Source organism: Zasmidium cellare (assembly GCF_010093935.1).
Source record: "Zasmidium cellare ATCC 36951 unplaced genomic scaffold M409scaffold_9, whole genome shotgun sequence".
Lineage (NCBI taxonomy): Eukaryota > Fungi > Ascomycota > Dothideomycetes > Mycosphaerellales > Mycosphaerellaceae > Zasmidium > Zasmidium cellare.
This window is the reverse complement of record NW_022986953.1, coordinates 349,921-372,181: the sequence shown is the minus strand read 5'-3', so window position 1 is coordinate 372,181 and position 22,261 is coordinate 349,921. Positions and strand designations below refer to the sequence as shown.

Here is a 22,261-nt window from a genome sequence, read left to right as displayed (position 1 = left end):
GTGTCGTGGTTTGAGGCAGAATGCAAGTGAAGTCTTGACATGTGCTTGCGGATATACGTTTAGCCGGCGCTAGTACATAAACGAGAAGAGTAGGTGAATTTTTGGAAACATAAGCTAGCGCCGAACTTAATCCAGCCAATCAAAAATCTCAATCTCAGACTCCGCAAACTGAACATCGAATTGTCCTTGACTTCACTTCACGTCCCTTTTCGCCACTGCACGATCGACAACACCACATACATATGCTTCAACTCGTGCTGAGATAGAGGGATAATGGAGAACAAATCGCCGAACAACGCACACGATTCGAAAAAACGGAAGAGGGTCGACGGCGCCCAAAACCCTCGTTCTCAAGTTCAATCTCAATCTCCCTTAGCCGTCAAAAAGCAGAAGCTTCTGCAATCCCGACAAAACCTCCCCATCTGGAGTCGGCAGAGAGATATTCGAAATCGTCTCCGAGAGCATGACATCCTCGTATTATCCGGAGAGACTGGTTCGGGAAAGTCTACGCAATTGCCGCAATTTCTCCTCGCAGAATCATGGTGTACGGGCAAGATTGCGGTGACCCAACCTCGAAGGGTCGCAGCGATCTCACTTGCGCGGCGCGTCGCGGAGGAAATGGGCTCACCTCTGGGATCTTCGAGTCCGGCAAGTAAAGTTGGGTACAGCGTGCGCTTTGACGACAATACGAGCCCTGGCACCAAGATAAAATATCTCACCGAGGGAATGCTTCTGCAGGAAATGTTGAGAGATGGGACCTTGAGCCAGTATAGTTGCGTGGTCGTTGATGAAGTTCACGAGAGAAGTGTGGATGTGGATCTACTTCTCGGGTTTCTCAAGCAACTCCTGGAAAGCGGGAAGAGGAGGAAACCGCTCAAGATTGTAGTCATGAGTGCTACTGCTGATGTGGAAAGTCTTTCAGAGTTCTTCTCCACGCCGATGACCAAGCCTGAGGTGTCTGGCGATACTTCGAATGGCACGGTACATGGGGACGATGAGGAGTTCAATGGGTTCTCTGACAGCGAGCAACCTACGCCTGTGGAGAAGAAGCAAGTCTCTACCTGCCGCGTAGAGGGACGTCAATACCCGGTAAAGCTGCACTACCTCGACAATCCCACGGAAGACGTCGTGGACGCCGCACTACAACGCATACTACATCTACACTGCAAGGAACCCATGCCTGGCGACATACTCGTATTCATGACTGGACAAGAAATCATCCAGGGCCTTCAGAAACTGGTAGAAGAGTTGGCGGGAAATCTGCCTTCTGAATACCCTAGACTCCTTGTTCTACCACTTTTCGCAGCTCTACCCCAAGCGGCACAGCAGCGTATTTTCGAGCGAGCACCACCGAATACAAGAAAGGTAATCCTTTCCACGAATATTGCAGAGACGTCTGTCACAGTACCTGGAGTTCGATACGTAGTGGATACGGGAAAAGCCAAGATCAAACAGTATCGCAACCGCCTAGGGCTGGAGTCGCTCCTGGTCAAGCCCATCTCGAAATCATCAGCAGACCAGCGCAAAGGACGAGCTGGTCGAGAAGCAGCAGGGCAATGCTTCCGTCTGTACACCCAACAGAGCTATGGAGAGCTGGAAAAAGACACCAAGCCCGAGATATTGCGCTGTGACTTGAGCAACGCAGTGCTCAAGATGAAGGCTCGAGGTGTGGAGGATGTTCTCAGCTTCCCCTTCCTGACTCCACCCAACCGTGAAGCAATGGAGAAGGCGTTATTACAGCTTCTTCTTCTCGGTACCCTCAACGAAGACGGTAAGATCAACGACATCGGCCGCAAAGTCGCCAGACTCCCCCTAACACCCACACTGGGCCGCATCGTCCTCGAAGCCGCCCGACCCGAACGAGACTGTCTCCTCGAAGTAATCGACATCATCGCCTGTCTCAGCGTAGAAAACATCTTCCAACCCACAGACACCGAAGAAGCCCGAGAAAAAGCCCTCGAAGCCAGATCGCAACTCCACCGCAGACAAGGCGACCACCTCACCCTCCTCGCGGCCGTGCAAGCCTACGCCTCCGAAACCTCCGACCGCAAGCGCTGGGCAACGGACCACTTAATCTCCCACCGCGCCATGCAAAACGTCATGAACGTCCGCAAACAGCTCATCGCCCAATGCAAACCACTCTCCCCGAACCCCACGATCCGCTCCACCACCGACGAAGCCACCCAAGAGAACATCCTCAAATGCTTCCTGAAGGGCTACCACAGCAACAACATCGCGCGCCTCTGTCCGGATAAGACGTACAAGACTTTCGCGGGCAACCAGACGGTTGCGATACATCCTAGCAGCGTGTTGTTTGGGAGGAAAGTGGAGGCGGTGATTTATAATGAGTTTGTGTTTACGACTAAGGCATATGCGAGGGGCGTGAGCGCTATTCAGTTGAAGTGGTTGGAGGATGTTTGGGGGTCGTCGTAGTGTAGGAAGCAGGCTTGGTGTTAAGGGGTTTGGAGTCTCTTCTCTCTCCCCACATCTTATCGTGCCAGTAATGGAAGGAGAAACATGGCGATACGCCGGTAAAGAGGCTGCCAAGGAACGACCTCTTTGAAGTCAGGTGAGCATCGACCGAAATGTGTACTACATTCAGACTCACAATGAGATACACACATGTACTGAACAACCCTTCCCACAACCCCTGCCAAGCCATCTCTACCTCCACCTCCCTCGCATCAAGCTCGCAAGTTTATGCACAACAGACGCATATCTCATCAGATTTCCCGTCTAGTTGGTAGACCCGACAAGGCGACGATCGCGGATCAATGCTGAATGTTGGAGCTTGAAAGTACGTACAGGGCTGCGTGCTGATGACCATACAGTGAAGTCGCGAGGATAATAAGCTTCGAGAAGACGTACGTACAGGCTCGTGAGTTTGTCGTAGTAGTACGGTCTTATCTATCCACCACATGGTCCCGTTTTTCTTTTCGACGTTCATCCATTCATTCGAACCTTCAGAACACCCTACCACTGGAGAAAAACATCATGTCAAGCATCTCGAAACACCCTCCTTCACCCACCCCCGCCTCCACAATGACCATCGACGACGCCGAGCTCCTCGCCCAAGGCTACGTCCGCGCCATGCCCCGGCGCTTCACGCTCCTAACCCTAACATCCCTCTCCTTCACCCTAACCTGCACCTGGCTGGGCACCGCCACCTCCCTTGGCATCGCGCTGACCGAAGCCTCCTCCGCCGGCGTCCTCTACTCGCTCGTCATCGCAGGCGTCTTCACCGCAATCCTCTCCTACGGCACGGCCGAGCTCGCCAGCGCGTTCCCCGTCGCGGGCGCGCAGTACTACTGGGCGTTCGTGGTGTCCGCGCCAGAGTGGGCGCCGTGGGCGAGTTTCGTGACGGGGTGGGTGAATGTTTGTGGGTGGTGGTTGGGGCAGGCGGCGACGTGAAGTTTGTTGGCGGGGATGATCCTCGCGATGGTGGTGTTCAATGTGGAGGGGTATAGCATTGAGAGCTGGCATCAGTATCTTGTGTTTGTAGGGGTGGTGTGGTTGAACGTTGGGTGGAATTCGCTGGGGGGGAGGTGGATTCCGGCGTGGAATCAGTTCCTCATGTTCTTCGGTCTTGTGGTCATTGTTGCGTCGTTCGTTACGCTGCTCGTTTGCAGTAGGAACCACTACTCCTCTGCGGAGTGGATCTTCACGGATACGACCAATTCCACGGGCTGGCCTTCGACGGGATTCGCGTTCATGCTCGCCACGATGAACGGAATTTTCGCCTACGCAGGCACAGACTGCGGCGCGCACCTCGCGGAGGAGATCCCCTCGCCATCCAGGAACGTCCCCAAGGTGATCATGTGGCCCATCCTCATCGGCTTCGTCGTCGCGTGGCCTTTGGCCGTCGCTATGATGGCGAGCATATACGATTTGGAGGCCGTGCTAACGACGCCGACGGGGTTTCCTCTGATTGAGGTCTTGTACCAGGGCACAGGAGGGAGTAGAGCAGTCGCCACGGTCTTCATGGCACTGTACGCACTCGCGTTGTTTGGATGCTGTGCGGCGAACGGGACGACGAACGCGAGGATCCTGTGGGCAATCAGTCGCGATGGGGCGGTGCCGTTCTCGTAGACTTTCGCCAAGATCCACCCCGTGTTGAAGGTCCCTGTGAACGCCATGCTCCTCTCGGGCGTCGTGGTGACAGTACGTTGCTCTTCCCCCTGACGTATTCCCACCTAGCAAACTAACACTCCACCACCACAGCTCTACGGCCTCATCTTCATCGGCAGCGCGACCGTCTTCAGCAGCATGATCTCCGCGCTGATAGTCTTTCTGCAGACCTCCTGCGCGCTCCCACAAGCCATCCTCCTATTCCGCGGCCGCTCCAAAGTCCTTCCGCCTCGATATTTCCGAATCGCCGAGCCCTGGGGATATCTCACTAATGCCATCGCCGTGGCCTGGGTCTTGTTCACTGACGTCCTGGCTTGTATCCCCGTCAGCTATCCCGTGACGCTGGAGAATATGAACTGGATTTCGGTGGTGACTGTGGCGTTGGTCTCGTTCATCTTGCTCTTGTGGGTGTTTGATAAGCGGAAGAGGTTTCGTGGGCCAAAGGTTGATTTCGAGTTGATGAGGATCAGAAGGGAGGAGGCGCTGGGGTTGTTAGTGGAGAATCGCGTCGAGGGTGATGTCCATGTGCGTGGTGAGAAGCAGAGCTAGTAGCGTTAGATCACACGACGATGCATACGTACCTAGTTTCTCGCGGCCTCAGGAAGGATAGTTGATGCTGTTTCCGTGGATCGACTCGGACTCCCTGAGCTTTCAACTTGAGATTGAGTCTCTTCCAGACGTCGTCCCTGATGCGGCGTACCAACCTCAAAACGTTTTTCTGCTTTCCCGATTGCTGAAACCGAAGACTTTCATGCCATGGCAAGCCGGCGTTTGGTAATTATGTATACACTATTCTTTCCTCGGGCCTGACCGTGCTCCGGTGGCCGTTCGACCAAGGCCCAAGTCTATTACACACTGTGACCGAGATGATTTGCCCCAGTCTGCTGGACCGATTGCCGTCAAGAATGGTTGTCCAGTCCTTGACATCCCGTCAACGAAGAAGCGCCAGCCTTTTGCCCATGTTCCAAAAATCTCCCACATGTCCTTTCCAAGCGCCGCGCCAAATATGAAGTCGACCCCTGGGGTGAGGTCGATGTGAGAGATTCGCTCTCTCTGCTGTTCTTCTCCAGCCGCCGCATTGTGCTGATCGCCACAACTCTGACTCATTGAATCTTATTCTTCCGCTCCTCTCGTCAGACTGTCCGCGGCTCTGCCAACGCAATGAGCGCAGTTGGGGTCTCCGGCGCTGTGTGTTAGGCGGTTACGCCAAGGCTGTTCTGAACATTGTCCATCCATTTTCATGACTCTTCCTCGACTCTGATGAAGTATGCCTTGGCCAATTCGTATGCAGACCAGCAGATTGCTGTGCTGGGTGCTGCCGTCACGACACGAGCATTCATGCCGCGGAAAAAGCCTCGCATACCCTCTCTTCTCCAAATGATACCTGCTGCTGGAAACAAACCTCGACAGTTTCGGATTTCGAGATCGTTCGCGGTGCCCCTGGTCTGGAGCAGGGTCTTGATCACGTCCAAAGGGGTAGTCGCTGCCGCGGCGATTCCACCAGCCAAGCCACCAGCTGTGCAGTGCGTGATCGGATCGTAACCAGGCCTCCGCCTCCGCTGTAGGAATTTGGTCAAGGATTCGTAGGCTGTGAACTGCAGTGCTGTGAAAGGCACGGTCATGGTCAAGGTCGTGGGGTAAGACACGTAGAACGCGCGGAGACCTTCATTTCGCCAGACCTGGGTCGCGCACTCGGTGATGGTTCGGTAGGTGGAGCCGTGTACTTGCATTCGCTGCTTGATCACGTCGAAGGGGTTCATGAAGGCGTCGCTCGCGATTGTTGCGCAGGCGCCGCTGGAGGCTGTTCAATCAGTCCATCAGTTGCCGCGTTCAACACCGCTCTGAAATTTCTCACCTGCTGCAAGTGGATGATGTCCAGCGGCATTGCCGCCCATTGCTTGCTTGACGACCTCATAGGTGGCGAAGTATACGGCGTGCGCAGGACCTGTTCCCAATCAGCCTCTTTTGACTTGGCAGCGTGTGATATCCGAGAGCGATCGCACCTGCTCCTACCACGACACTAGACAGCCCTCTCCATAATGACATGTATCCTTCAACTCTTGAAATGGTCGAGATGGCATTTCCAATTCCGGTGTAGATCGCGGCGGGCGTGGGATTGACGACTTGCATTCGGGTCTGTAAAGAAAAAGCATCGTCAGCTGAGGCGCGCTCGGAGTCCGTCGTTTGCTTGATACGCACCTTGAGGAGGTCGATGGGGTACATGACTGAGTGTTCCTGGCGGAGGATTAGCTGCGAGGCCGCCGGAAGAGAATGATATGCCGTACTGCAATGCCTGCGAACGCGCCTGCCACCATGTTCGCGGCGAGGGAGAAGTTGGGTGGAAGCGATTCATAGCTGTCGATGCGGTCAGTGTCTGGCCCCCTTTCGCGACGCCATCAATGCGACTCACTCATATTCGTCGGCTTCCTCAATGACGAGCTTGTCGTGTGCCGCCATAGTGGCCGGCTTCGCCACAAGAGACTCCACGATGGCGGGAGCAGAGGTGGTGGACATGCGAATTCGTTTGGGTTTTGTCGAAGCTCCGGGAGGATGGGATTTTATCAGATGGCCAGATTAGCGGCGGATCGGAGGAAGGCTGAATCGTGGCTCCCGACGCAATATCTTGCGGGTGGAGTGAAGCTACACGAGGAAGTAGAGCGGGTTGCCACACGCACACGGTGCAGACAAAAAAAGTTGCAAGGCCAGGTGTATGTCGTCGCTGAGGAGTTTTAGGTTTGGACGTGAAGGGTGGTCTTCACACTTCCGCGGCCCAGATCGATGGTCAGATTGGCGCTACTCAATCAAATTCCAGCTAAGCTAGCTACTTCCACCCGAAGCCGAGGGCGTTGCTGGATGATCGACTGCATAAAATATATGTAGTGCTCTTGCTTCTTCCTGCTACCTGATATGGACAGCCTTCACTCTACACGCACGCCTTCGGAGCTGGCAATCCTGCTCGCACGAATTCGACCTGCGCGCAGGATTGGCGCCGGTCAAATCGGAGGTGAGGCCTCTTCACAATGTTTCTTGATCCCTCCCATGCAGCCCATCCATGCCGACCCGCGATGTCGGAGCGAAAGCCTCGTCGCGCCTCGTGGGTGTTGCCCGCTTCAGGAAGGTCGTGTTGAAGGACCGCATTCGCATGCAATTGAACTTTTCGCTTCCTTGAACAACATGAACGATTGCTGGAAGGAACTGCAAGAATGACTTCATACTGTTCATAAAAGTTTTGTCTTTTATGTCGCGTGGCGACCGTCCCACAAAGTGTAATGGATACGAGCCTGAGGTCCACTGGCTGACTGCACGTCTCGGACTTTCCGCGTGAAGACTTCCGTTTCCTTCTTCCATATCAACATTCGCATCGTCCATACCATCTCGGAAACGCGACGACGTCTCGAATGTTGCCAGTCCCGCTGAGATAGCACAGCAGTCGATCGAAGCCCAGGCCAAAGCCGCCATGAGGCACACTGCCGTATCTCCTCAAATCCTGGTACCACTCCAGGTTGTTGCCAGCCACGCCCTTTGCTTTCATGGCATCAAGCAATTCTTCTGAGCGATGCTCGCGCAACGAGCCTCCAACCAATTCTGCCAGGTCTGGTACTAGTAGGTCGAAGCAAGCGACCGTGTCGGTGCCGTTTTTGGAAGGCATCATGTAGAAAGGCTTCTGCACCGCCGGATAGTCCGTGACGAAAACCGGGGTGCCTCCACCAAAATGCTGGGCAAGCCATCGCTCGTGTGCAGTCTCCAAGCCGTCGTCGTAGTCCACATCGAAGCCTGCACCTTTGAGCTCATTTATTGCGTCGCTGTAAGTCACTCGAGGCCAGCTTCTGGAAGCCATGCAGGCCCATCGCCACTTCAGCTCGTCTGCTGTGACTGCTGTCTGGTCATCCTCTTCTGCGGACTGATTGGTAGTTCTGCTTTGGAGCAACTCGTGGCCGACTTTTGATTGCTGTAGATCTTTGGCAACGGCTCGGAGCATCTCTTCGACCACACTCATGACATCGTTCAGATCGTTGGTGAAGCATTGCTCAGCTTCGAGCATGTAGAACTCGCTCAAGTGCCTGGCGGTGTCACCCTTTTCCGCTCGAAACGTTGGCGACAAAGTCCAGACTTTGTTCACAGCCTGAGCCAGAGCTTCCAGATGTAGCTGCGCCGACACGGTCAGGTACTTGGGAGTTCGAAAGAAGTGCTCAATCTGGGTCTCGCCTTCAGGCTTCGACTTCTGTCCAGCCTCCTTGGTAGCGTTGGAGGAAACGGTGAAGACTTCGCCAGCACCTTCACAGTCCGAGGAGGTGATAACAGGAGTATGGGTTTGAACGAAACCTGCCTCTTGGAAGAACCTCGTCAGAGTCGCTATCACTTGCGAACGTAGGCGCAGTAGCAAAGCATTGGCGGGTATCCGAGGACGCAGATGTGGAATCGTTCGCAGAAATTCAGCTGTCTGGTACTTGGGTTGTACCGGGTTGTTCTCTGCATCGTTGTCGCCTTTGATTGACACTTCCCCAGCCTGAAGCTCGAACGCCTGCTTGCCTCCTTGAGACGGTATCCATTCTCCATCTACGGAGACAGCAGTGCCATGTGACAGACTGTTACGTTAGCCAATGTCAATAAAAGTTGAGATGTTGCACATACTCTGCAGCATCCTCTGGCCTCAACACCACCTGCACTGAATCAAGACTCGAGCCGTCTCCAATTGCAGCGAAAGCTATTCGCTTCTGCTTTCTCACCGACCGAACCCAGCCATCGACCCTGACATTTTGAACAGCAGATCCGCGTTGTAGCAGCTCTGCAATGCTTCGCGACTTTTGCTGTTGGTGACTGTCCTCCTGTTGGCGGGCACGTGAGTAGGAGAGAAGGCGCCTGGGCGAAGCTCTAAGTATCCGCGTGCCGCATGATGCAGGACGCCAGGCTCTCATCGCCTGCGAACAATGACCATTCCACCCCCACACTCTTGATGTTTCCCTGATGGATGATGAGAAGAGTGTCTGGCTCATGCAAATGCGCTGTACTTGCCAGAAACGCTTTTAGATCTCTCGCCTGAGGCCGTAGCGCGAAACCTTATTTACGGGTGACCGCGGTGACGTACCGGCAGTGGCTTCAACTACACGACGTCCAGTCTGGGGCGGAGCACACGCATATCACGGGCGAGCGATTGCTGGGCGACCGCCGATTCATGCTCGAACCACTGTCAAGATGATGCGAAAATCCCAGGCGTCTTCGATGCAGAAGACGTACGACGAATGCTACCTCATTTGCTCCACGGCCATCTACTTCGAAGGGCAGGTGCGTAGCCAGGACAAGGCTGTGTGTTTGGGAGGAATGTAAGACTGATTGCGACTGCAGAATAATGAACCTGAAGCCCTCCGCGCCTGGCGCAATGCCCTGGACCAGATCTACTACCACAATGCCTACAAGATGCCCTCGAGCTGGGCTCCGCGGAGCGAGACAGAAAAGGCTTTGTGGGATTCTTTACGGGCAATGGAACTCCAATGCAAAGAGCGTGTAGACTTGCTGGAAGCTTTGAGAAAGAGTCGACTGGAGGCAGACGAAGAGGCAAAGGCGAACGGCAGCGGCCCTTCCAAGAGCAGAGAGTCTTTGGCTTCGATGCAGCAACCCACGTCTGACGGTCGAACCTCCTCTACCACCTCCTGGCTGGGCAATGACACTGTACCGCAAGCGACGTATGCGGACATACCACGGCCGCAGCCGATCACTCAAATGCGACCAACTCCTCCCCCTCGCCCATCGTACGTCAGTAAGAAGAGTTCCGGTGATGTGCCGCGCACGAGGAGCCTGCAAAACAACAATTCCTCGACCAGTCTGGTACCTCCTGCAGCTGAGAGTGGACGCACTCGGACCCCAAGTCCGGAAAAGAAGCAAGGAGGTATGTTGAAGACACTGCGAAAGGACAAGCCGCCGTCAGGTGGAAAGATCGCCAACACGACTTTGCGAACACGCCCACCGCCTGCAGCCGCAAAGGCAGCAACGCAAGTATGGGCCGTGCCTCAACAAAGACCGTCTCTACCATCGAACGGTAGCAGCAATATGGCCAGTGGCTCCACGCAACAGAACTCGACCTGGGATCCCTACATACGATCTCTGGTAGACAGACAGCAACTGACGCCGCAGCCGGATATGCGGCGAAGATCGGACATCGTACAACCTCCAAGTCCTTCAGAATATATGCAGCCTAGGAACAGCATGAGCTTTTTCGAAGACTCAAGGCCGACAGGGTACCCACCTCCATACCCAGACTACCCCGTCATGAATCCGTATGCTCAACAAGCTTTCAACCACAGCGACGACTCAGTCGAGACTGCAAGACCTCCTCCACCCATGTCAGCACCACCTCCACCGCCACCTCCCCACATGAGTACTCCTCCTCCGCCGTTACCTACTGAGAAGCCATCACCCGCTCCTGCTTCACTAGCATCTCTGGGACCGACCTCGATTTCCTACATGAAAGAGTATCCAAATCACCCACCAAGCAGATTTAAGAAGCCGCCTCCTCCGATCCCTACAAAGCCGAGTGAGCGTACTTCAGACTCTGATGGACCATCTAGGGCGTCGCCGAAGACTGTACAAGCGAAGACGAGTCCTGCCATCCCTCGCAAAGCTGTCACCAGAGCAGTAGGGGTCACGAGTGCAACAGTCGAGAGGCAGAAGCTCGATAACACTCAATCTCAGCTCAAAGACCGTGTGGGAGGCGATCCCCAAGCAAGTCGAAGCGACTATCTCAGCAGTAGCCCAGATCACGCCCCACGCAAGCCAACTTCAAAGCGAAAGATCGAAGGCAAACCGGTCCCAGCACGAGCCATGACTCCCCCCACGACCGACGACTCGCCCGACTCTGACTATGCCGATTCGCCGACCGAGCAGCAGCAGTGGGAGCAGCGCGTGAAGAAGATTATGAAGAAGCTTCCAAAAGGTGTAGACGAGCAAGCGGCGAAACAGATATTCAACGACATCGTGATCCAGGGAGATGAGGTACATTGGGACGATGTTGCCGGACTGGAGATTGCAAAATCGGCGCTGAAAGAGACGGTCGTGTATCCTTTCCTTCGCCCGGACCTGTTCATGGGGTTGAGAGAGCCAGCGAGAGGCATGCTACTGTTCGGACCTCCAGGGACAGGCAAGACGATGTTGGCACGAGCTGTGGCGACAGAAAGCAAGAGCATCTTCTTTGCCATCTCGGCTAGTAGCCTGACGAGCAAATTCCTCGGAGAGAGCGAGAAGTTGGTCAGAGCCTTATTCGCCCTGGCTAAAGAGCTGGCACCTTCGATCATCTTCGTCGACGAAATCGACTCTCTGCTCGGAGCTCGAGGAGGTGGATCAGAACACGAAGCGACCCGACGCATCAAGACGGAGTTCTTGATCCAATGGAGTGACCTCCAGAAAGCCGCCGCTGGCAGGGACAATGGCGATGGCGATGCTACACGCGTCCTGGTCCTCGCCGCGACAAACTTACCCTGGGCGATCGACGAGGCAGCGAGACGACGATTCGTGCGGCGACAATACATCCCTCTCCCCGAAGACTTTGTCCGCGAGCAGCAACTACGAACACTACTCAGCGCGCAGAAACACTCGCTCAAAGATCGTGATCTGAAAGTTCTCGTCAAGCTTACCGATGGTACGTCCTCACCACCCTTCATCTCTGTCTCTCACTCGTACTGACTGATATGCGTAAACAGGCTTCTCCGGCTCCGACATCACCGCCCTCGCCAAAGACGCCGCCATGGGTCCTCTGCGCTCGCTTGGCGAACGCCTGCTGCACATGTCCCCCGACGAGATCCGACCCATTGGCATCCAGGACTTTGAAGCGAGTCTCGTCAATATTCGACCGAGTGTGAGCAAACAGGGCCTGAAGGAATTCGAGGATTGGGCAAGGGAGTTTGGGGAGAGGGGTGGTTGATCAGGAGGAGAGAAGGAGAGTTCTTGTTTTTTGTTTTGATTGTGATGGATGTATTCATTTTGATGACGGGATGACCATGGCACTGGAAGGCACAGAACAGAACGCAAGATTGAGAGACTTTTCGGGACACAGAACCAGACCAGACCAGAACTTGTCAAGGTAGGCTAGGCGAACGAAGAAAAAGAAAGAAACGCCTCTGGGCTTTTGGCGTAACGCAAAAGACGAAAATTGATGGTTCGTTGGTGAGAGGTATCACGGTACTATCTTAGTTCTTCATGCTGCGAAGGAATCTGTCAATCTAAGACATGGCATTTTGCCTTCTCGACTGACTGGGAATGATGAGGTTCTGTTGTTGGTTGTTCTGTTTGTATTTCTATATTTCTATATTTGGTTGTTTGGGTCTGATAATGTATGGGCAGTGCATGTGGTGAGAATCTTAATGCTATAGATGTATATGTTCTGTGCGGCAAGCAAAGAAAAGGGTGTTGGAGCACTCAACAATCATGCGACGTTGTCGCGAGGGCGTTGCGTGCTGTGCGTGCTATGTATCTCGAGAGGAATGTAATGCAATCACGACGCGCGCCCTTGGCATGTCGCGCAGCACGTCCACCATTCATTCTTGCCTCCCCAAGCAGTGTACTAAAGTTGCCAGGACAATTTGCCTTTTGGACGTGTGCCCTAGTTCTTTCCACCACCGTGAAACGTGAGACGCGACTCAAGCAGCATCTTCTCCTTGGCGACTGCTGCTGTCAAGTTTGTTGCTGAACAGCTTCATCCTTGTTCGTTGCTGTGTCGTCGGGTCCCCCCATCTCCCAATCTCCAATGTTTTGAGCCTCACAAGTCCGACGATCCGATCTCTCGCTCGTTCGATCGCCTTCTTCTCTCTCGATCTGGTATTCTTGGTCGTGCCCGCGCCTTCGATTGTACGACTCGCCTCACTGCTCTCGACGATATGAAGCTTTTGCCGGTCACAGCACATGTCGCCGTCTTCCTCGTCCTCACTTCTGCGAAGCCGATCTGGCCGGTCGATAAGCCTCGGACACATATCCTGAAAGCGTTCCAGAGCCTGCAAGATTCCCAGCAACTGCTCCTCGCACCTCCCGACACGAGCATACCACCACCGCAAAGAGTGCTGGAACCTCAATCGCCTAACTATCGATTCGAGGCGCAGGAGAACTCGGTTGGCGTGCTTCTGACCGACAAGACTGGGGAGGTGAAGCATTTCTGGGTGCCCCTGGGGAGGAGAGTGTACACCCGTATGTCTGTCCGCAAGCTTGCCATGGAAGCACCTCTGACCTTGCTTTCTAGGCGACGCCCCTACTCTTCCTGTTCATCCGCTCACGGCGCGAATAACGACCTTGATCAACACCTCCCCTCAACTTGCGAATCCCGAGAAGTTGGACCAGATCCAGTGCGAAGTATGGACGCATAGCCTACAGAGCACGCGCCGCGGGAAAAGGATAGAGCAACGGAGTTTCTCGTTCGCCAGGGAGGATGGGTTGATTCGGTTCGCCGACGAGGAGAGTCCGTTCTGGTTGAGAGGACAGGAAGTTGAGAGCTATGTCTGTTCCTAGTGTGGCCTGGGCTGAGTCGTGTTGGTCGAACCGTTGAATGCATCTATGCGAGCGGTGTTGGATGGCAACGGGTTCTTTGTCGCGTTGCAAGCGAGCATGTCATCCCTAGGATTCTCTTACATTTGTTCCCTCCTGCACTGTACTCTTTCAAGTTGGCTCTCTGGGCGCCATGCCGACCATCTCGTACGCGCCTGCACCATCTCTTCCGCCTGATCTTCCACTCCCCATTTCAAATCCTGCTCCTTCGTCCGCTTCCGGAGGGTGTCCATTCGCGACCGTGCCTGGCTCTGCCTGCTGTTTCGACTTTCCACCAAATGCCATAGGCCGCAGCTCCCGCCACTGACATGCCCACATTCCCAACGATATCATGAGTACAGAGGAGAGTATTTGGAGCATCCACCAGGAAATATTGCTGGGTAGCGTGCGCGTATAAAGGGATGTGATGATCAAGTGGATGAGGTGAATCGTAAGGGCGAAGTCGGGTACGAGTTTGCTTCGGGCGATTAGGAGTAGTATCGGTATTACACTGTCTTAAGCATGAGTATTATGCGCCTGAGTCTCGACATCGTTGTACATACGTTATGAGAGAATCGAGCATCCAACAAAGACCCAAGGTCCAGCCAGTGGTGACATCTCCTCGCACGTTTCGCCAGTCGAAGAACATGCCAGGATCCGGATGCTTTCCAGCGACAATGCTCGTGAAGACGATGAGGACGATCGCCGTGCCATAGTAGCTTAGCTGTAAGAGGAAGATCTGAGTGAGGATGCGCAAAGGGGCCAGGTCTGCCAGGGCTCCAGGCCGCGGCGGGCGGCGTCGTCGAGCCATTTGATGGAGGTGCAGGGTAGTGAGGACTACCGTCCGGAAGAAGGTATTATCGAAGAAGACATTTGTGGAGTGTTGTGAAAGGTGTCGTGAACCACAGGCAGCTCTTTGAATAGCAATACCTCAGGATGCTTTGGGATCAACGAGGAAGGTCAGCCGCAGCCAATCAGCATCGTGGTAACTCCGACGACCTCACTTCGACCTCCAGACGTCTCCCTCTGAAGCTCGTGTGTCTGCTGTCTTCTAGATCCCCCCTCTGCTGCCACCACAATGGCAGAACACGCCCAAGAGGAGCTGCCGTCGGCTGGCTACCAACCCAAGGATGCGCTGGGTGCTGCGATCAAGGCCACCATGGTCACTGGTGCTGCCGGCACCTTCATCTCCACCATCCAGAACACCCTCACCAAGCAGAATGTCGGCGCGTTCGGTATATTTACAAGGACAGGTGGTACTATTGCGGTATTTGGTACGTCTAAAAAGAAGGGGCGGGAGGGGAGGTGAGAGCATAGCTGACGGGAGACAGCCGCAATGGGGGGAGCCTACGAGTTCACCAAGACCGCGTCCGCAAATCTGAGACAGAAGGACGACACCTACAACACAGCGATTGGAGGATTCTTCTCGGGTACAATGTTGGGTCTGAGATGTACGGAATGCACGATCTGTTGGAGAACGAAGGGTATAGGATACTGACGGGATACGTACAGTCCGATCAGCACCCGCCGTCATCGGCTACGGCTCAGGCCTTGCCATCCTTCTGGCAGCTTTCCAGTACACCGGCGGTACTCTCAGCGGTTTCGCCCGGGATCCTAATGTTGACGAGGTGGCACGGAAAGAGTATTTGAGGAAGAATAGGAGGCGGTCGATCGAGGAAACAGTGAACGAGTTGGGTGAGGGAAGAGGTAAGTTGACACTGCGAAGAAAGAGGATATACCCTCTGTGATTCATTGATTTGGAAAGTCGGGAAAGCAGCATCCAACTGACAATCGCACAGGAGTCTATGCGCCAGGCTACGAACAGAGGAGAGCAGAGCGCATCAAAGAGCGATATGGCATCGACGTGCCAGTCCAGTCCCCATTGGAAACTGCTTCATAAACAAGGGTCAATACGAAAAGGATGGGATGGAGAGGCCCGGCGAAGGCTCTGTACATATACACTCACAAAGCAGATTCCCTAGAGTTGTGAATCGAATATGACCTTGAAAGAACCCACTTCACACCTACCCCGACTCGAGCACTGCGGGACACGGCCACGACAGACTAGTATAACACTTCGAGAAAACCGGCATTATGACCCCTAGAAGGGCCTCCTGCATTGTTCTCGACGTGTTACTGGCTAGTAACTGCATTGTTGGAGGTGAAGGCTTGGTGAGTTCTTTGATGTTCTTGTGACTGACGTTTCAGCCCTTCAGCTTTTCATTGTCTGGCGACTCCTTGAGAGGTGGAGGGGCAGTTCAAGGCCTCGTGTGTTGAGTGTCGTAGCGGCTGCCACACATCTGTGAGACTCTTATACACCCACGGTCGACTCTCTGCTGGCACTTGTCTCATCGCAGCCCCCACCACCGTCCGAACAAACCCACCAACTCAACTCTCAACACTTGGCACACGAACACACGAGTCCTCACAAGCGCCTCTGTCTCAAGGTCTTCCAACAACTCCACACAACAGTCCACCACACCAACAAGCACCGCACTGTCTCGGACAGTCACAACATGGCACCTCGCTCAGACAAAGCAAAGGCATCTGGCAGCACCTCCAGCCAAACCGCAACGTCTTCGCCTGGTAGCAAGCCAGCGGGCATCTCCAAGGCCAAGGCCAAGGCTGCGCCGTCTTCGACCGGATACTCTGCCAATCATCTTAAGTACTTCGTCATCATCACGGAATCCACGGGCCTTGACCTAGTCGACCTTATTCCAGCTGCAAATCTCCCACCCAGCATGCTCGATAACCCCTTCGACGTGCCCCTTACATTCGCTCGCTACGCGGCTGGGCTTGCCCGTAGGACAGGACGCAACATCGAGAGATTCCGTGGCCACCTCCAGCAGTCCATTCGGGCGCGCTCGGAAGATGCCGATCCACAGGCTCGTGTGTCAGACTTTCGCATGGCATATGTGCGCCTCGTTGTGCAAGACTTGTACTATGAGGGAATCGCCGACGGTATGCAAGCTATGGAAGCTATCATGAACGGAGTCTACGACCCTCTTATGGAACGCTACGATTAGCTGACTACCGGGCTACGATGGTAACACGCAAGACTGGCGACTTTATTCGGCGCTCGGGGTCGTTGTTGTCACTTGTGACGACAAAGATGCCGCGCCAGCACAGGAATCAAGCGAACTACACGAAGGACGGATCATGATCACAAATCTTGGGGCAATCTCGGAGATGAGGGAGACACTGCGCATGGGAAAATGTAATATTACACTTTGGGGATGGCAATTGGATTGCCATCACGTGGCTCTGCTACAGTAGATAAATAATTGCAAGATACGCCGATAGATGCGTGCATGAAACCAAGAAGCCTCTCGACTCCCGTCGATACAGCAGACCGGAAGCGACTGACTTGATACAATCCAGCATGGCTTCTAAGAAAACTGAACAGGGAAAACGCTGGGGCAACGAATATCGTGACCGCAAGACCAGAGACAGCACGTCGACTCTCCTCTGAGACACACTGGAGGCCAGCAGTACTACTGCGTGGCAATGCCAACGCAGAGCCTGGTACAACTTCAATTACCCTGCGTGGACACGATATTCTTATCCGCATGCCAATTGCAATCTCTTCCACAAGACGTTCAAACGTCCAATACGACTGCGACGACTGTTGTCTACCTGGAAGAACAGGATCAGCCTAGTGAATCCAAGGGCATCCAAGCGAGCAACCAAGTCTTGAACGGTGCAGCTTCAAAACACCCTTGGACGCCAGTGCCCGAACAACATGGCGACCGTCAAGACACAAGAAACAAACCCGACCAACTCTACGATCCACCGATGATCAACTCGAAGGAGGGCGACCAACAACAATCCTCGCCATCAGAAACCAAGTATCACGACCCATTCGATCGACCCGACGACAACGACAACGACAGCGACTCCCTCGACTCTCTCGAACAGACCCAACTAGGCAAAGACAGCAACGTGCCCTTCATCACCGACATCCACGAGACCACTCCCTTGAGAACTCAGGACAACTTGTTGCCTGCCAAATCAACTCTCACCGACAGAATCGAAGCCATCTACAAGAACATACCAAGCGTCGATGGATTGAAGACCTGGCTGTGGGGAAGTCAGTACGAAAGGCTGCTGCCTGTGACTAGGACGAAGGGGATGGGTCGGAGGAAGTTGGAAGGCAGGGAGTATGAGAGCATTGCGTTGGAATTCGAGTATCGACAGGGGAGGGGGAGTAATAACGCGAACGGAAAAGGTTGAGAAATGGAGGGATAGTAGGGAGCAGGATCGCGAGGGAAAGTCACGACTTGATGCGTGACGACACGAACGAGAGCACATGTAAATAATTGAAGGAAGACAGAGGGGTATATTAAAGCACGAGGCACCCACCTTGACTCTCCCCAATCCGCTCCGCTACCAAGCGCCCTCCGTCCCTCCCAGGGATCACATGACCCAAGCAAGCCAGTGACTTTGATGTCACGCCCACCTTCGTCCTATAAGTATCACGCCTGCCCCGTCTCGAAATTCAGATCAGCTGCTGCTCCTTCCACAAATAACTTAGAACGTCGTCTCCAAACCTACTAGTCATCCCCGACTTTGCCCAACACCAGAGGCCTGGAAGCATGACATCAATTCCAATTCGAAGACAAGAATTTAGCAACACCCGCATGGCTTCTTCCGGGGCGGGTATCCAGAAAGAATGCTCGTCCAGAGAACAAGATATGGCGCACCTCAACATCCAGAATCACAACCAGAGCCAACAGGCAGCAGCAGCCTCTTCAAGACCTCAAGCTTGCGCTTCCAAACACAAAAGCAGCATGCTCAACCACCAAGACCTTCAGAACGACGATCCCTCAACAACCCACCCCTCATCCATCGACATCGACCTCGCGATCCAGGCCATCGAGCCAGAGTACCGAATCAACCACCAGCAGGCCAGGGACATGGTCTATCAAGCGCGGATGAGTTTGATGGCGATGAGGGAGGACGATCCGGAGTATAAGACGCTTCTGAGGGAGCAGCGGGCGTTGTTAAGGGGTGCGAATAGTTGGAATGCGGGAGTTGTGGAGGGGCAGGGAGGTTGATGGGGTTGGGAAAGGAGATTGGGGGAGGAGGGAGAGGCAGAGGGAGAAGGGGTGGGGGGTTGATTGATTTTGGTGAGCAGAATGGTTGAGGAGGCTTATGGCGAATTGATGGGTTGTAGATTGATGGATGGATGAATGATCTCTTGTCGTCGAAAGTGTGTCGGTGCTTTGGAAGCAATCGAGGTGACGGGAAGTCGCAAGCCACTGCAGCCTAAATCCCACGAGACGAACAACCGACGCCGCTGCCATCTGCCATTGTTAGTGCTCTATACCAAGCGACAAGTACATTACCTCGTGATGAAGCCATCGATAGGAATGAAAGAATTGATCAAACACAACACAAGCCACTTGATTGCAGACGAACTATCTACCACCACCAACCGCACCAGCACTTGTCGAAGTCGGGCTCTGCGGCGCCTTCTTGCTCGGCGGTCCAATCGGACCGGGTGACTTGTTGACAGCGCCAGGAATGAACGGCTTCGCTTCAGGTCGAGGGCTATTTGATCCATTCGTGCTACCATTCACCAGACTTCCGCCTCCGGATCCAGTACCAGATCCTGAAGCGGTGTCGCCATCACTCGGCTTGCGATCTTCAAGCAATGCACCAGCGCTTGTGCTACCTTGTACTGGCCAGGTGTGTTGCTGACGGTGCTCGCCCGGGACGAAGGTGAATTCTTCCCCATTGTCGGTGAAGCCGCTGTACTGGCTAAGCATAGACGAGCTTCGCCCACGCGGAACTCCAGGAGCTGTGGCGTGCATGTTGGTGACCGAAGACTGAGTGGTATTGAATGGTGAGCCGAATGCCTGAGGGCCGAAAGCGCCAGGAGGGAAGCCGTTGGCCTGAGGACTGACTTGGCCGCCGTTGGAGCCTGGGAGCATACCTTCTGGCGTGGGAGGAGAAGAGAAGCCTGGATATCCTGGCGGAGGTTGAGTAGACCAATTCGACAACGCTGATGCCTGTTGCCAGGCTTCTTGTGCCTTCTGAGCGTAGGTCTGTGCCTCAGTATCCATTTGCGCAATGTGAAAGCGTAGCTCGTTTGTTCGGTGCTCACGATCCTGGAGCATTTGCGTACGTTCCAGATCACGCCTCTGCTTGGCTGTCATCTCAGCTTGTTGCTTTGTGGTAAGTGATTCCAGTTCTTGGGCACGCTGAGTGTTGCGAGCGACCAGCTTCTCTTTCTTTGATATCGAAGCGGCGATCTCAGCCCGCAGCCGGGCATGTTCGCGTTCGTGCTCAGCGAGTGTGCTGGAAAGATCGCGGTCAGCCGCAGTCTTGGCGTCAAATGCTGATTGCCAGGCACGTCGCTTGACCTGCGATTCAGCCAACTCATTTGCAGGAATCTCGCCCAAAGCATCAATTTGGCTCTTCAAGTCAGTCGTGGCTTCCTCAGCTTGGTTCTTGTGCTGAGTGATTTGCAATAGTCGGCGCTCTTGCTTGTCGTCAACGCCGCCAGAAGACTCGAGCTTGCTCTTGAGAACGTTGATCTCCTTCTTGATGTCGGCATAAGCAGCCCGCTGGTCCTTCTTGGTCTTCTTCGTGCGATTTCGAACCTCGTTGAGCTTGGCTTCGGCTTGCTGGATGGACTGCTTCAAAGTGGTGATTGGCGAAGACGGTCGGAGCGCTTGGTGCTGTGGTGGAATCGGCGCAGAAGCAGCTTGTTCTGCAGTCGGCGCAGGCTGTGTTATCAGACTTGCCGAGCAAAGAACCCGCTGCTTTGCGATGCTGACGATTTCGCAGTGGTAGCTGCTCAATGGCGCAAGACCAAAAATCTCGCCAACAAATCGTTCTCCAGCACCCTTTTCTTGCTCCTCACTGGCCATAATCCGCGTGGAGCTCCATCCAGCCCCATTGACGCGAACGTAGAATGGCTTCGACTTGTCAATACCTGCAGTCACAGCAGGCGTGTCTTCCTTGCGATCGGCACTTTCAGCAGTGCTCTCAGCTGAGAGTTCCACAGAAAAGTAAATCTCGGTGTCTCGAACTTCGCAAATCCAGATACGGTCCGTGGTGGGGTTAGTAGTGCTCGCAAAAGTGCTTGTTGTGTTGTTTTTATTCATGGCAGCGGCTTCACGAGCATCATCCGCCGCATCTCGCTGCTCCATTTCCTTAACGAATGTGACTTTTGTACTAGCAATAGCAGCCCAAAGCGGTTGCTGACTTCGAACTTGATTAGCCTGCTTCCGCTTCTTCTTGCCGCTCGACTCGCGCAATTTGTTGTCGCGATGTGAGGGCGGCTGTCCAGGAGGGCGGCCATCAGTACTCGAAGCTCCATGAACAGGTGGAGAACCCTCAGCATGCCCAGTACTTGAGCGTGCCGATAGCTCTGACCCAGCGGTCGCTTCGGTATCGGTTTTCGTAATGGCCGGTACATTTTGGTCTTTTTCGTTTGCTTTTGCGTTTGCGAGAGTGCGGCGAATGCAGGTCGTGATGCCCTGCGAAACTATGTGTATTCCAAGAATGGTGCGAATGGCCGTGAAAGCCATCCCCCGTTCGAGTGGTGTCGAAGAATAAAAAGATGTTGCTGCAAAATGTTCATCAAACGGCATTCCGATGTCCATTTTATGTAATACGGAGCGGAGGTAGTCCAAGGCGGTAAGATGTATCGCTTTGTACCGCAGCACGTGGACCACGCAGACGATGAGGGTGCACGTCGCTATGCTGTACGTCGGCCCTCCCGTACTCGCCGCCGCTCCACTTAACGAGACTGCAATGACTGCCTGGGAGAGGTCCAGCAGGATGGCCTGCATAGGTTTCCAGACGGGCAGCCAACAGACCCAGAATACCAAATCAACGAACAGAATCGTAGCCAAAGCGGGGTAGCCGAAATTGGAGGAGTTGAACATTTCTTTGATATTGGGCAGAGTCGAGAGGGAGAGGCCGGCGGTGGGAGGGACGAAGGTGAGCGAAGCGAAGAGCGTCTGGATCACCAGAACCAGGGTTGGCGGTAGAGAGAGGAGCAGGATGAGGATGGCAATGGCATCTCGCAGCGGGTAGTACGTGAGGATGGTCGAAACAGCGGAGAGGGTGCCAGTATGGGCAGCAGCGGGCTTGCATGCTGCCGACGGCGCCTCCACGCTGGTCAGCGGGATGGAGGGGGGTTCGTGTGCGAGATCTGCCATGTCTCCGCATGCGCCAGTGTCGTCAACAGATACGTCTGACGAAGTCCTATCTCTTTGCGTGTCCTCCGGGGTAGCCGCATGGTCCTTGGCGGCGGCGGCGGAGGCAGTCCTGGTGTCGGTGGAGGGGTCTGCGGGTCGTGGGAACTTGAAGCCCTGATTTAGGCCTGTCGAGGGGAGGGCGGGCGGCGTGACGGCTTTGCCATTGAGCTGCCCGTTGAGGTGTCCGTTGCTTCGCTGGCGGACCACTCGCTTTCCCGGCGGAGCGAGGCCGTTCTCGTGGCGCTTGTCGTGCTGGTTCGGTGCGTTCTTCGCCTTGCCCTTGGGAGGCATGAAACTCCCTGTGGGCGCAGCGCAGGCTGATGGATCCCGTCTGGCTCGCTGCGCGGCGTCCGGCGAGCCAGATGGGGAGGGCGGTGCGGAGGGGGTGGAGTGGCAGTAGTGACGGCGAGGTCACG

General features: G+C 54.6%; 11 protein-coding genes across 11 annotated transcripts; 8 read left to right on the top strand and 3 right to left on the bottom strand.

Annotated features, from left to right (window-relative positions):
- Positions 1–273: 273 nt before the first annotated feature.
- On the top strand, positions 274–2,433 carry M409DRAFT_64720 (uncharacterized protein; the record flags this gene model as incomplete). The annotated part of the gene is made up of 1 exon (XM_033816199.1): positions 274–2,433. The coding sequence occupies one exon, from the start codon at positions 274–276 to the stop codon at positions 2,431–2,433; it is 2,160 nt and encodes a 719-aa protein (XP_033670546.1).
- A 609-nt stretch (positions 2,434–3,042) lies between these two features.
- M409DRAFT_52174 (uncharacterized protein) lies at positions 3,043–4,677 on the top strand (the record flags this gene model as incomplete). Its single annotated transcript, XM_033812009.1, has 4 exons — positions 3,043–3,379; positions 3,503–4,074; positions 4,120–4,161; positions 4,222–4,677. The coding sequence occupies 4 exons, from the start codon at positions 3,043–3,045 to the stop codon at positions 4,675–4,677; spliced, it is 1,407 nt and encodes a 468-aa protein (XP_033670545.1).
- A 689-nt stretch (positions 4,678–5,366) lies between these two features.
- Positions 5,367–9,044, bottom strand: M409DRAFT_64712 (uncharacterized protein; the record flags this gene model as incomplete). The annotated part of the gene is made up of 7 exons (XM_033816197.1): positions 5,367–5,929; positions 5,984–6,073; positions 6,132–6,264; positions 6,328–6,363; positions 6,414–6,483; positions 7,500–8,714; positions 8,761–9,044. 7 exons carry the CDS (start codon positions 9,042–9,044, stop codon positions 5,367–5,369), a joined length of 2,391 nt encoding a protein of 796 aa, XP_033670544.1.
- A 277-nt stretch (positions 9,045–9,321) lies between these two features.
- M409DRAFT_20067 (uncharacterized protein) lies at positions 9,322–12,040 on the top strand (the record flags this gene model as incomplete). The annotated part of the gene is made up of 3 exons (XM_033805216.1): positions 9,322–9,411; positions 9,472–11,758; positions 11,820–12,040. 3 exons carry the CDS (start codon positions 9,322–9,324, stop codon positions 12,038–12,040), a joined length of 2,598 nt encoding a protein of 865 aa, XP_033670543.1.
- Positions 12,041–12,992: 952 nt separating this feature from the next.
- On the top strand, positions 12,993–13,614 carry M409DRAFT_20066 (uncharacterized protein; the record flags this gene model as incomplete). The annotated part of the gene is made up of 2 exons (XM_033805215.1): positions 12,993–13,296; positions 13,349–13,614. 2 exons carry the CDS (start codon positions 12,993–12,995, stop codon positions 13,612–13,614), a joined length of 570 nt encoding a protein of 189 aa, XP_033670542.1.
- Positions 13,615–13,761: 147 nt separating this feature from the next.
- On the bottom strand, positions 13,762–14,440 carry M409DRAFT_64710 (uncharacterized protein; the record flags this gene model as incomplete). Its single annotated transcript, XM_033816196.1, has 2 exons — positions 13,762–14,140; positions 14,193–14,440. 2 exons carry the CDS (start codon positions 14,438–14,440, stop codon positions 13,762–13,764), a joined length of 627 nt encoding a protein of 208 aa, XP_033670541.1.
- Positions 14,441–14,707: 267 nt separating this feature from the next.
- M409DRAFT_20064 (uncharacterized protein) lies at positions 14,708–15,529 on the top strand (the record flags this gene model as incomplete). The annotated part of the gene is made up of 4 exons (XM_033805214.1): positions 14,708–14,903; positions 14,961–15,080; positions 15,142–15,336; positions 15,429–15,529. 4 exons carry the CDS (start codon positions 14,708–14,710, stop codon positions 15,527–15,529), a joined length of 612 nt encoding a protein of 203 aa, XP_033670540.1.
- A 616-nt stretch (positions 15,530–16,145) lies between these two features.
- Positions 16,146–16,655, top strand: M409DRAFT_20063 (uncharacterized protein; the record flags this gene model as incomplete). Its single annotated transcript, XM_033805213.1, has 1 exon — positions 16,146–16,655. The coding sequence occupies one exon, from the start codon at positions 16,146–16,148 to the stop codon at positions 16,653–16,655; it is 510 nt and encodes a 169-aa protein (XP_033670539.1).
- Positions 16,656–17,136: 481 nt separating this feature from the next.
- M409DRAFT_20062 (uncharacterized protein) lies at positions 17,137–17,862 on the top strand (the record flags this gene model as incomplete). Its single annotated transcript, XM_033805212.1, has 1 exon — positions 17,137–17,862. One exon carries the CDS (start codon positions 17,137–17,139, stop codon positions 17,860–17,862), a length of 726 nt encoding a protein of 241 aa, XP_033670538.1.
- Positions 17,863–18,224: 362 nt separating this feature from the next.
- M409DRAFT_52167 (uncharacterized protein) lies at positions 18,225–18,686 on the top strand (the record flags this gene model as incomplete). Its single annotated transcript, XM_033812008.1, has 1 exon — positions 18,225–18,686. The coding sequence occupies one exon, from the start codon at positions 18,225–18,227 to the stop codon at positions 18,684–18,686; it is 462 nt and encodes a 153-aa protein (XP_033670537.1).
- A 363-nt stretch (positions 18,687–19,049) lies between these two features.
- Positions 19,050–22,136, bottom strand: M409DRAFT_20060 (uncharacterized protein; the record flags this gene model as incomplete). Its single annotated transcript, XM_033805211.1, has 1 exon — positions 19,050–22,136. The coding sequence occupies one exon, from the start codon at positions 22,134–22,136 to the stop codon at positions 19,050–19,052; it is 3,087 nt and encodes a 1,028-aa protein (XP_033670536.1).
- Between the last annotated feature and the right edge of the window lie 125 nt (positions 22,137–22,261).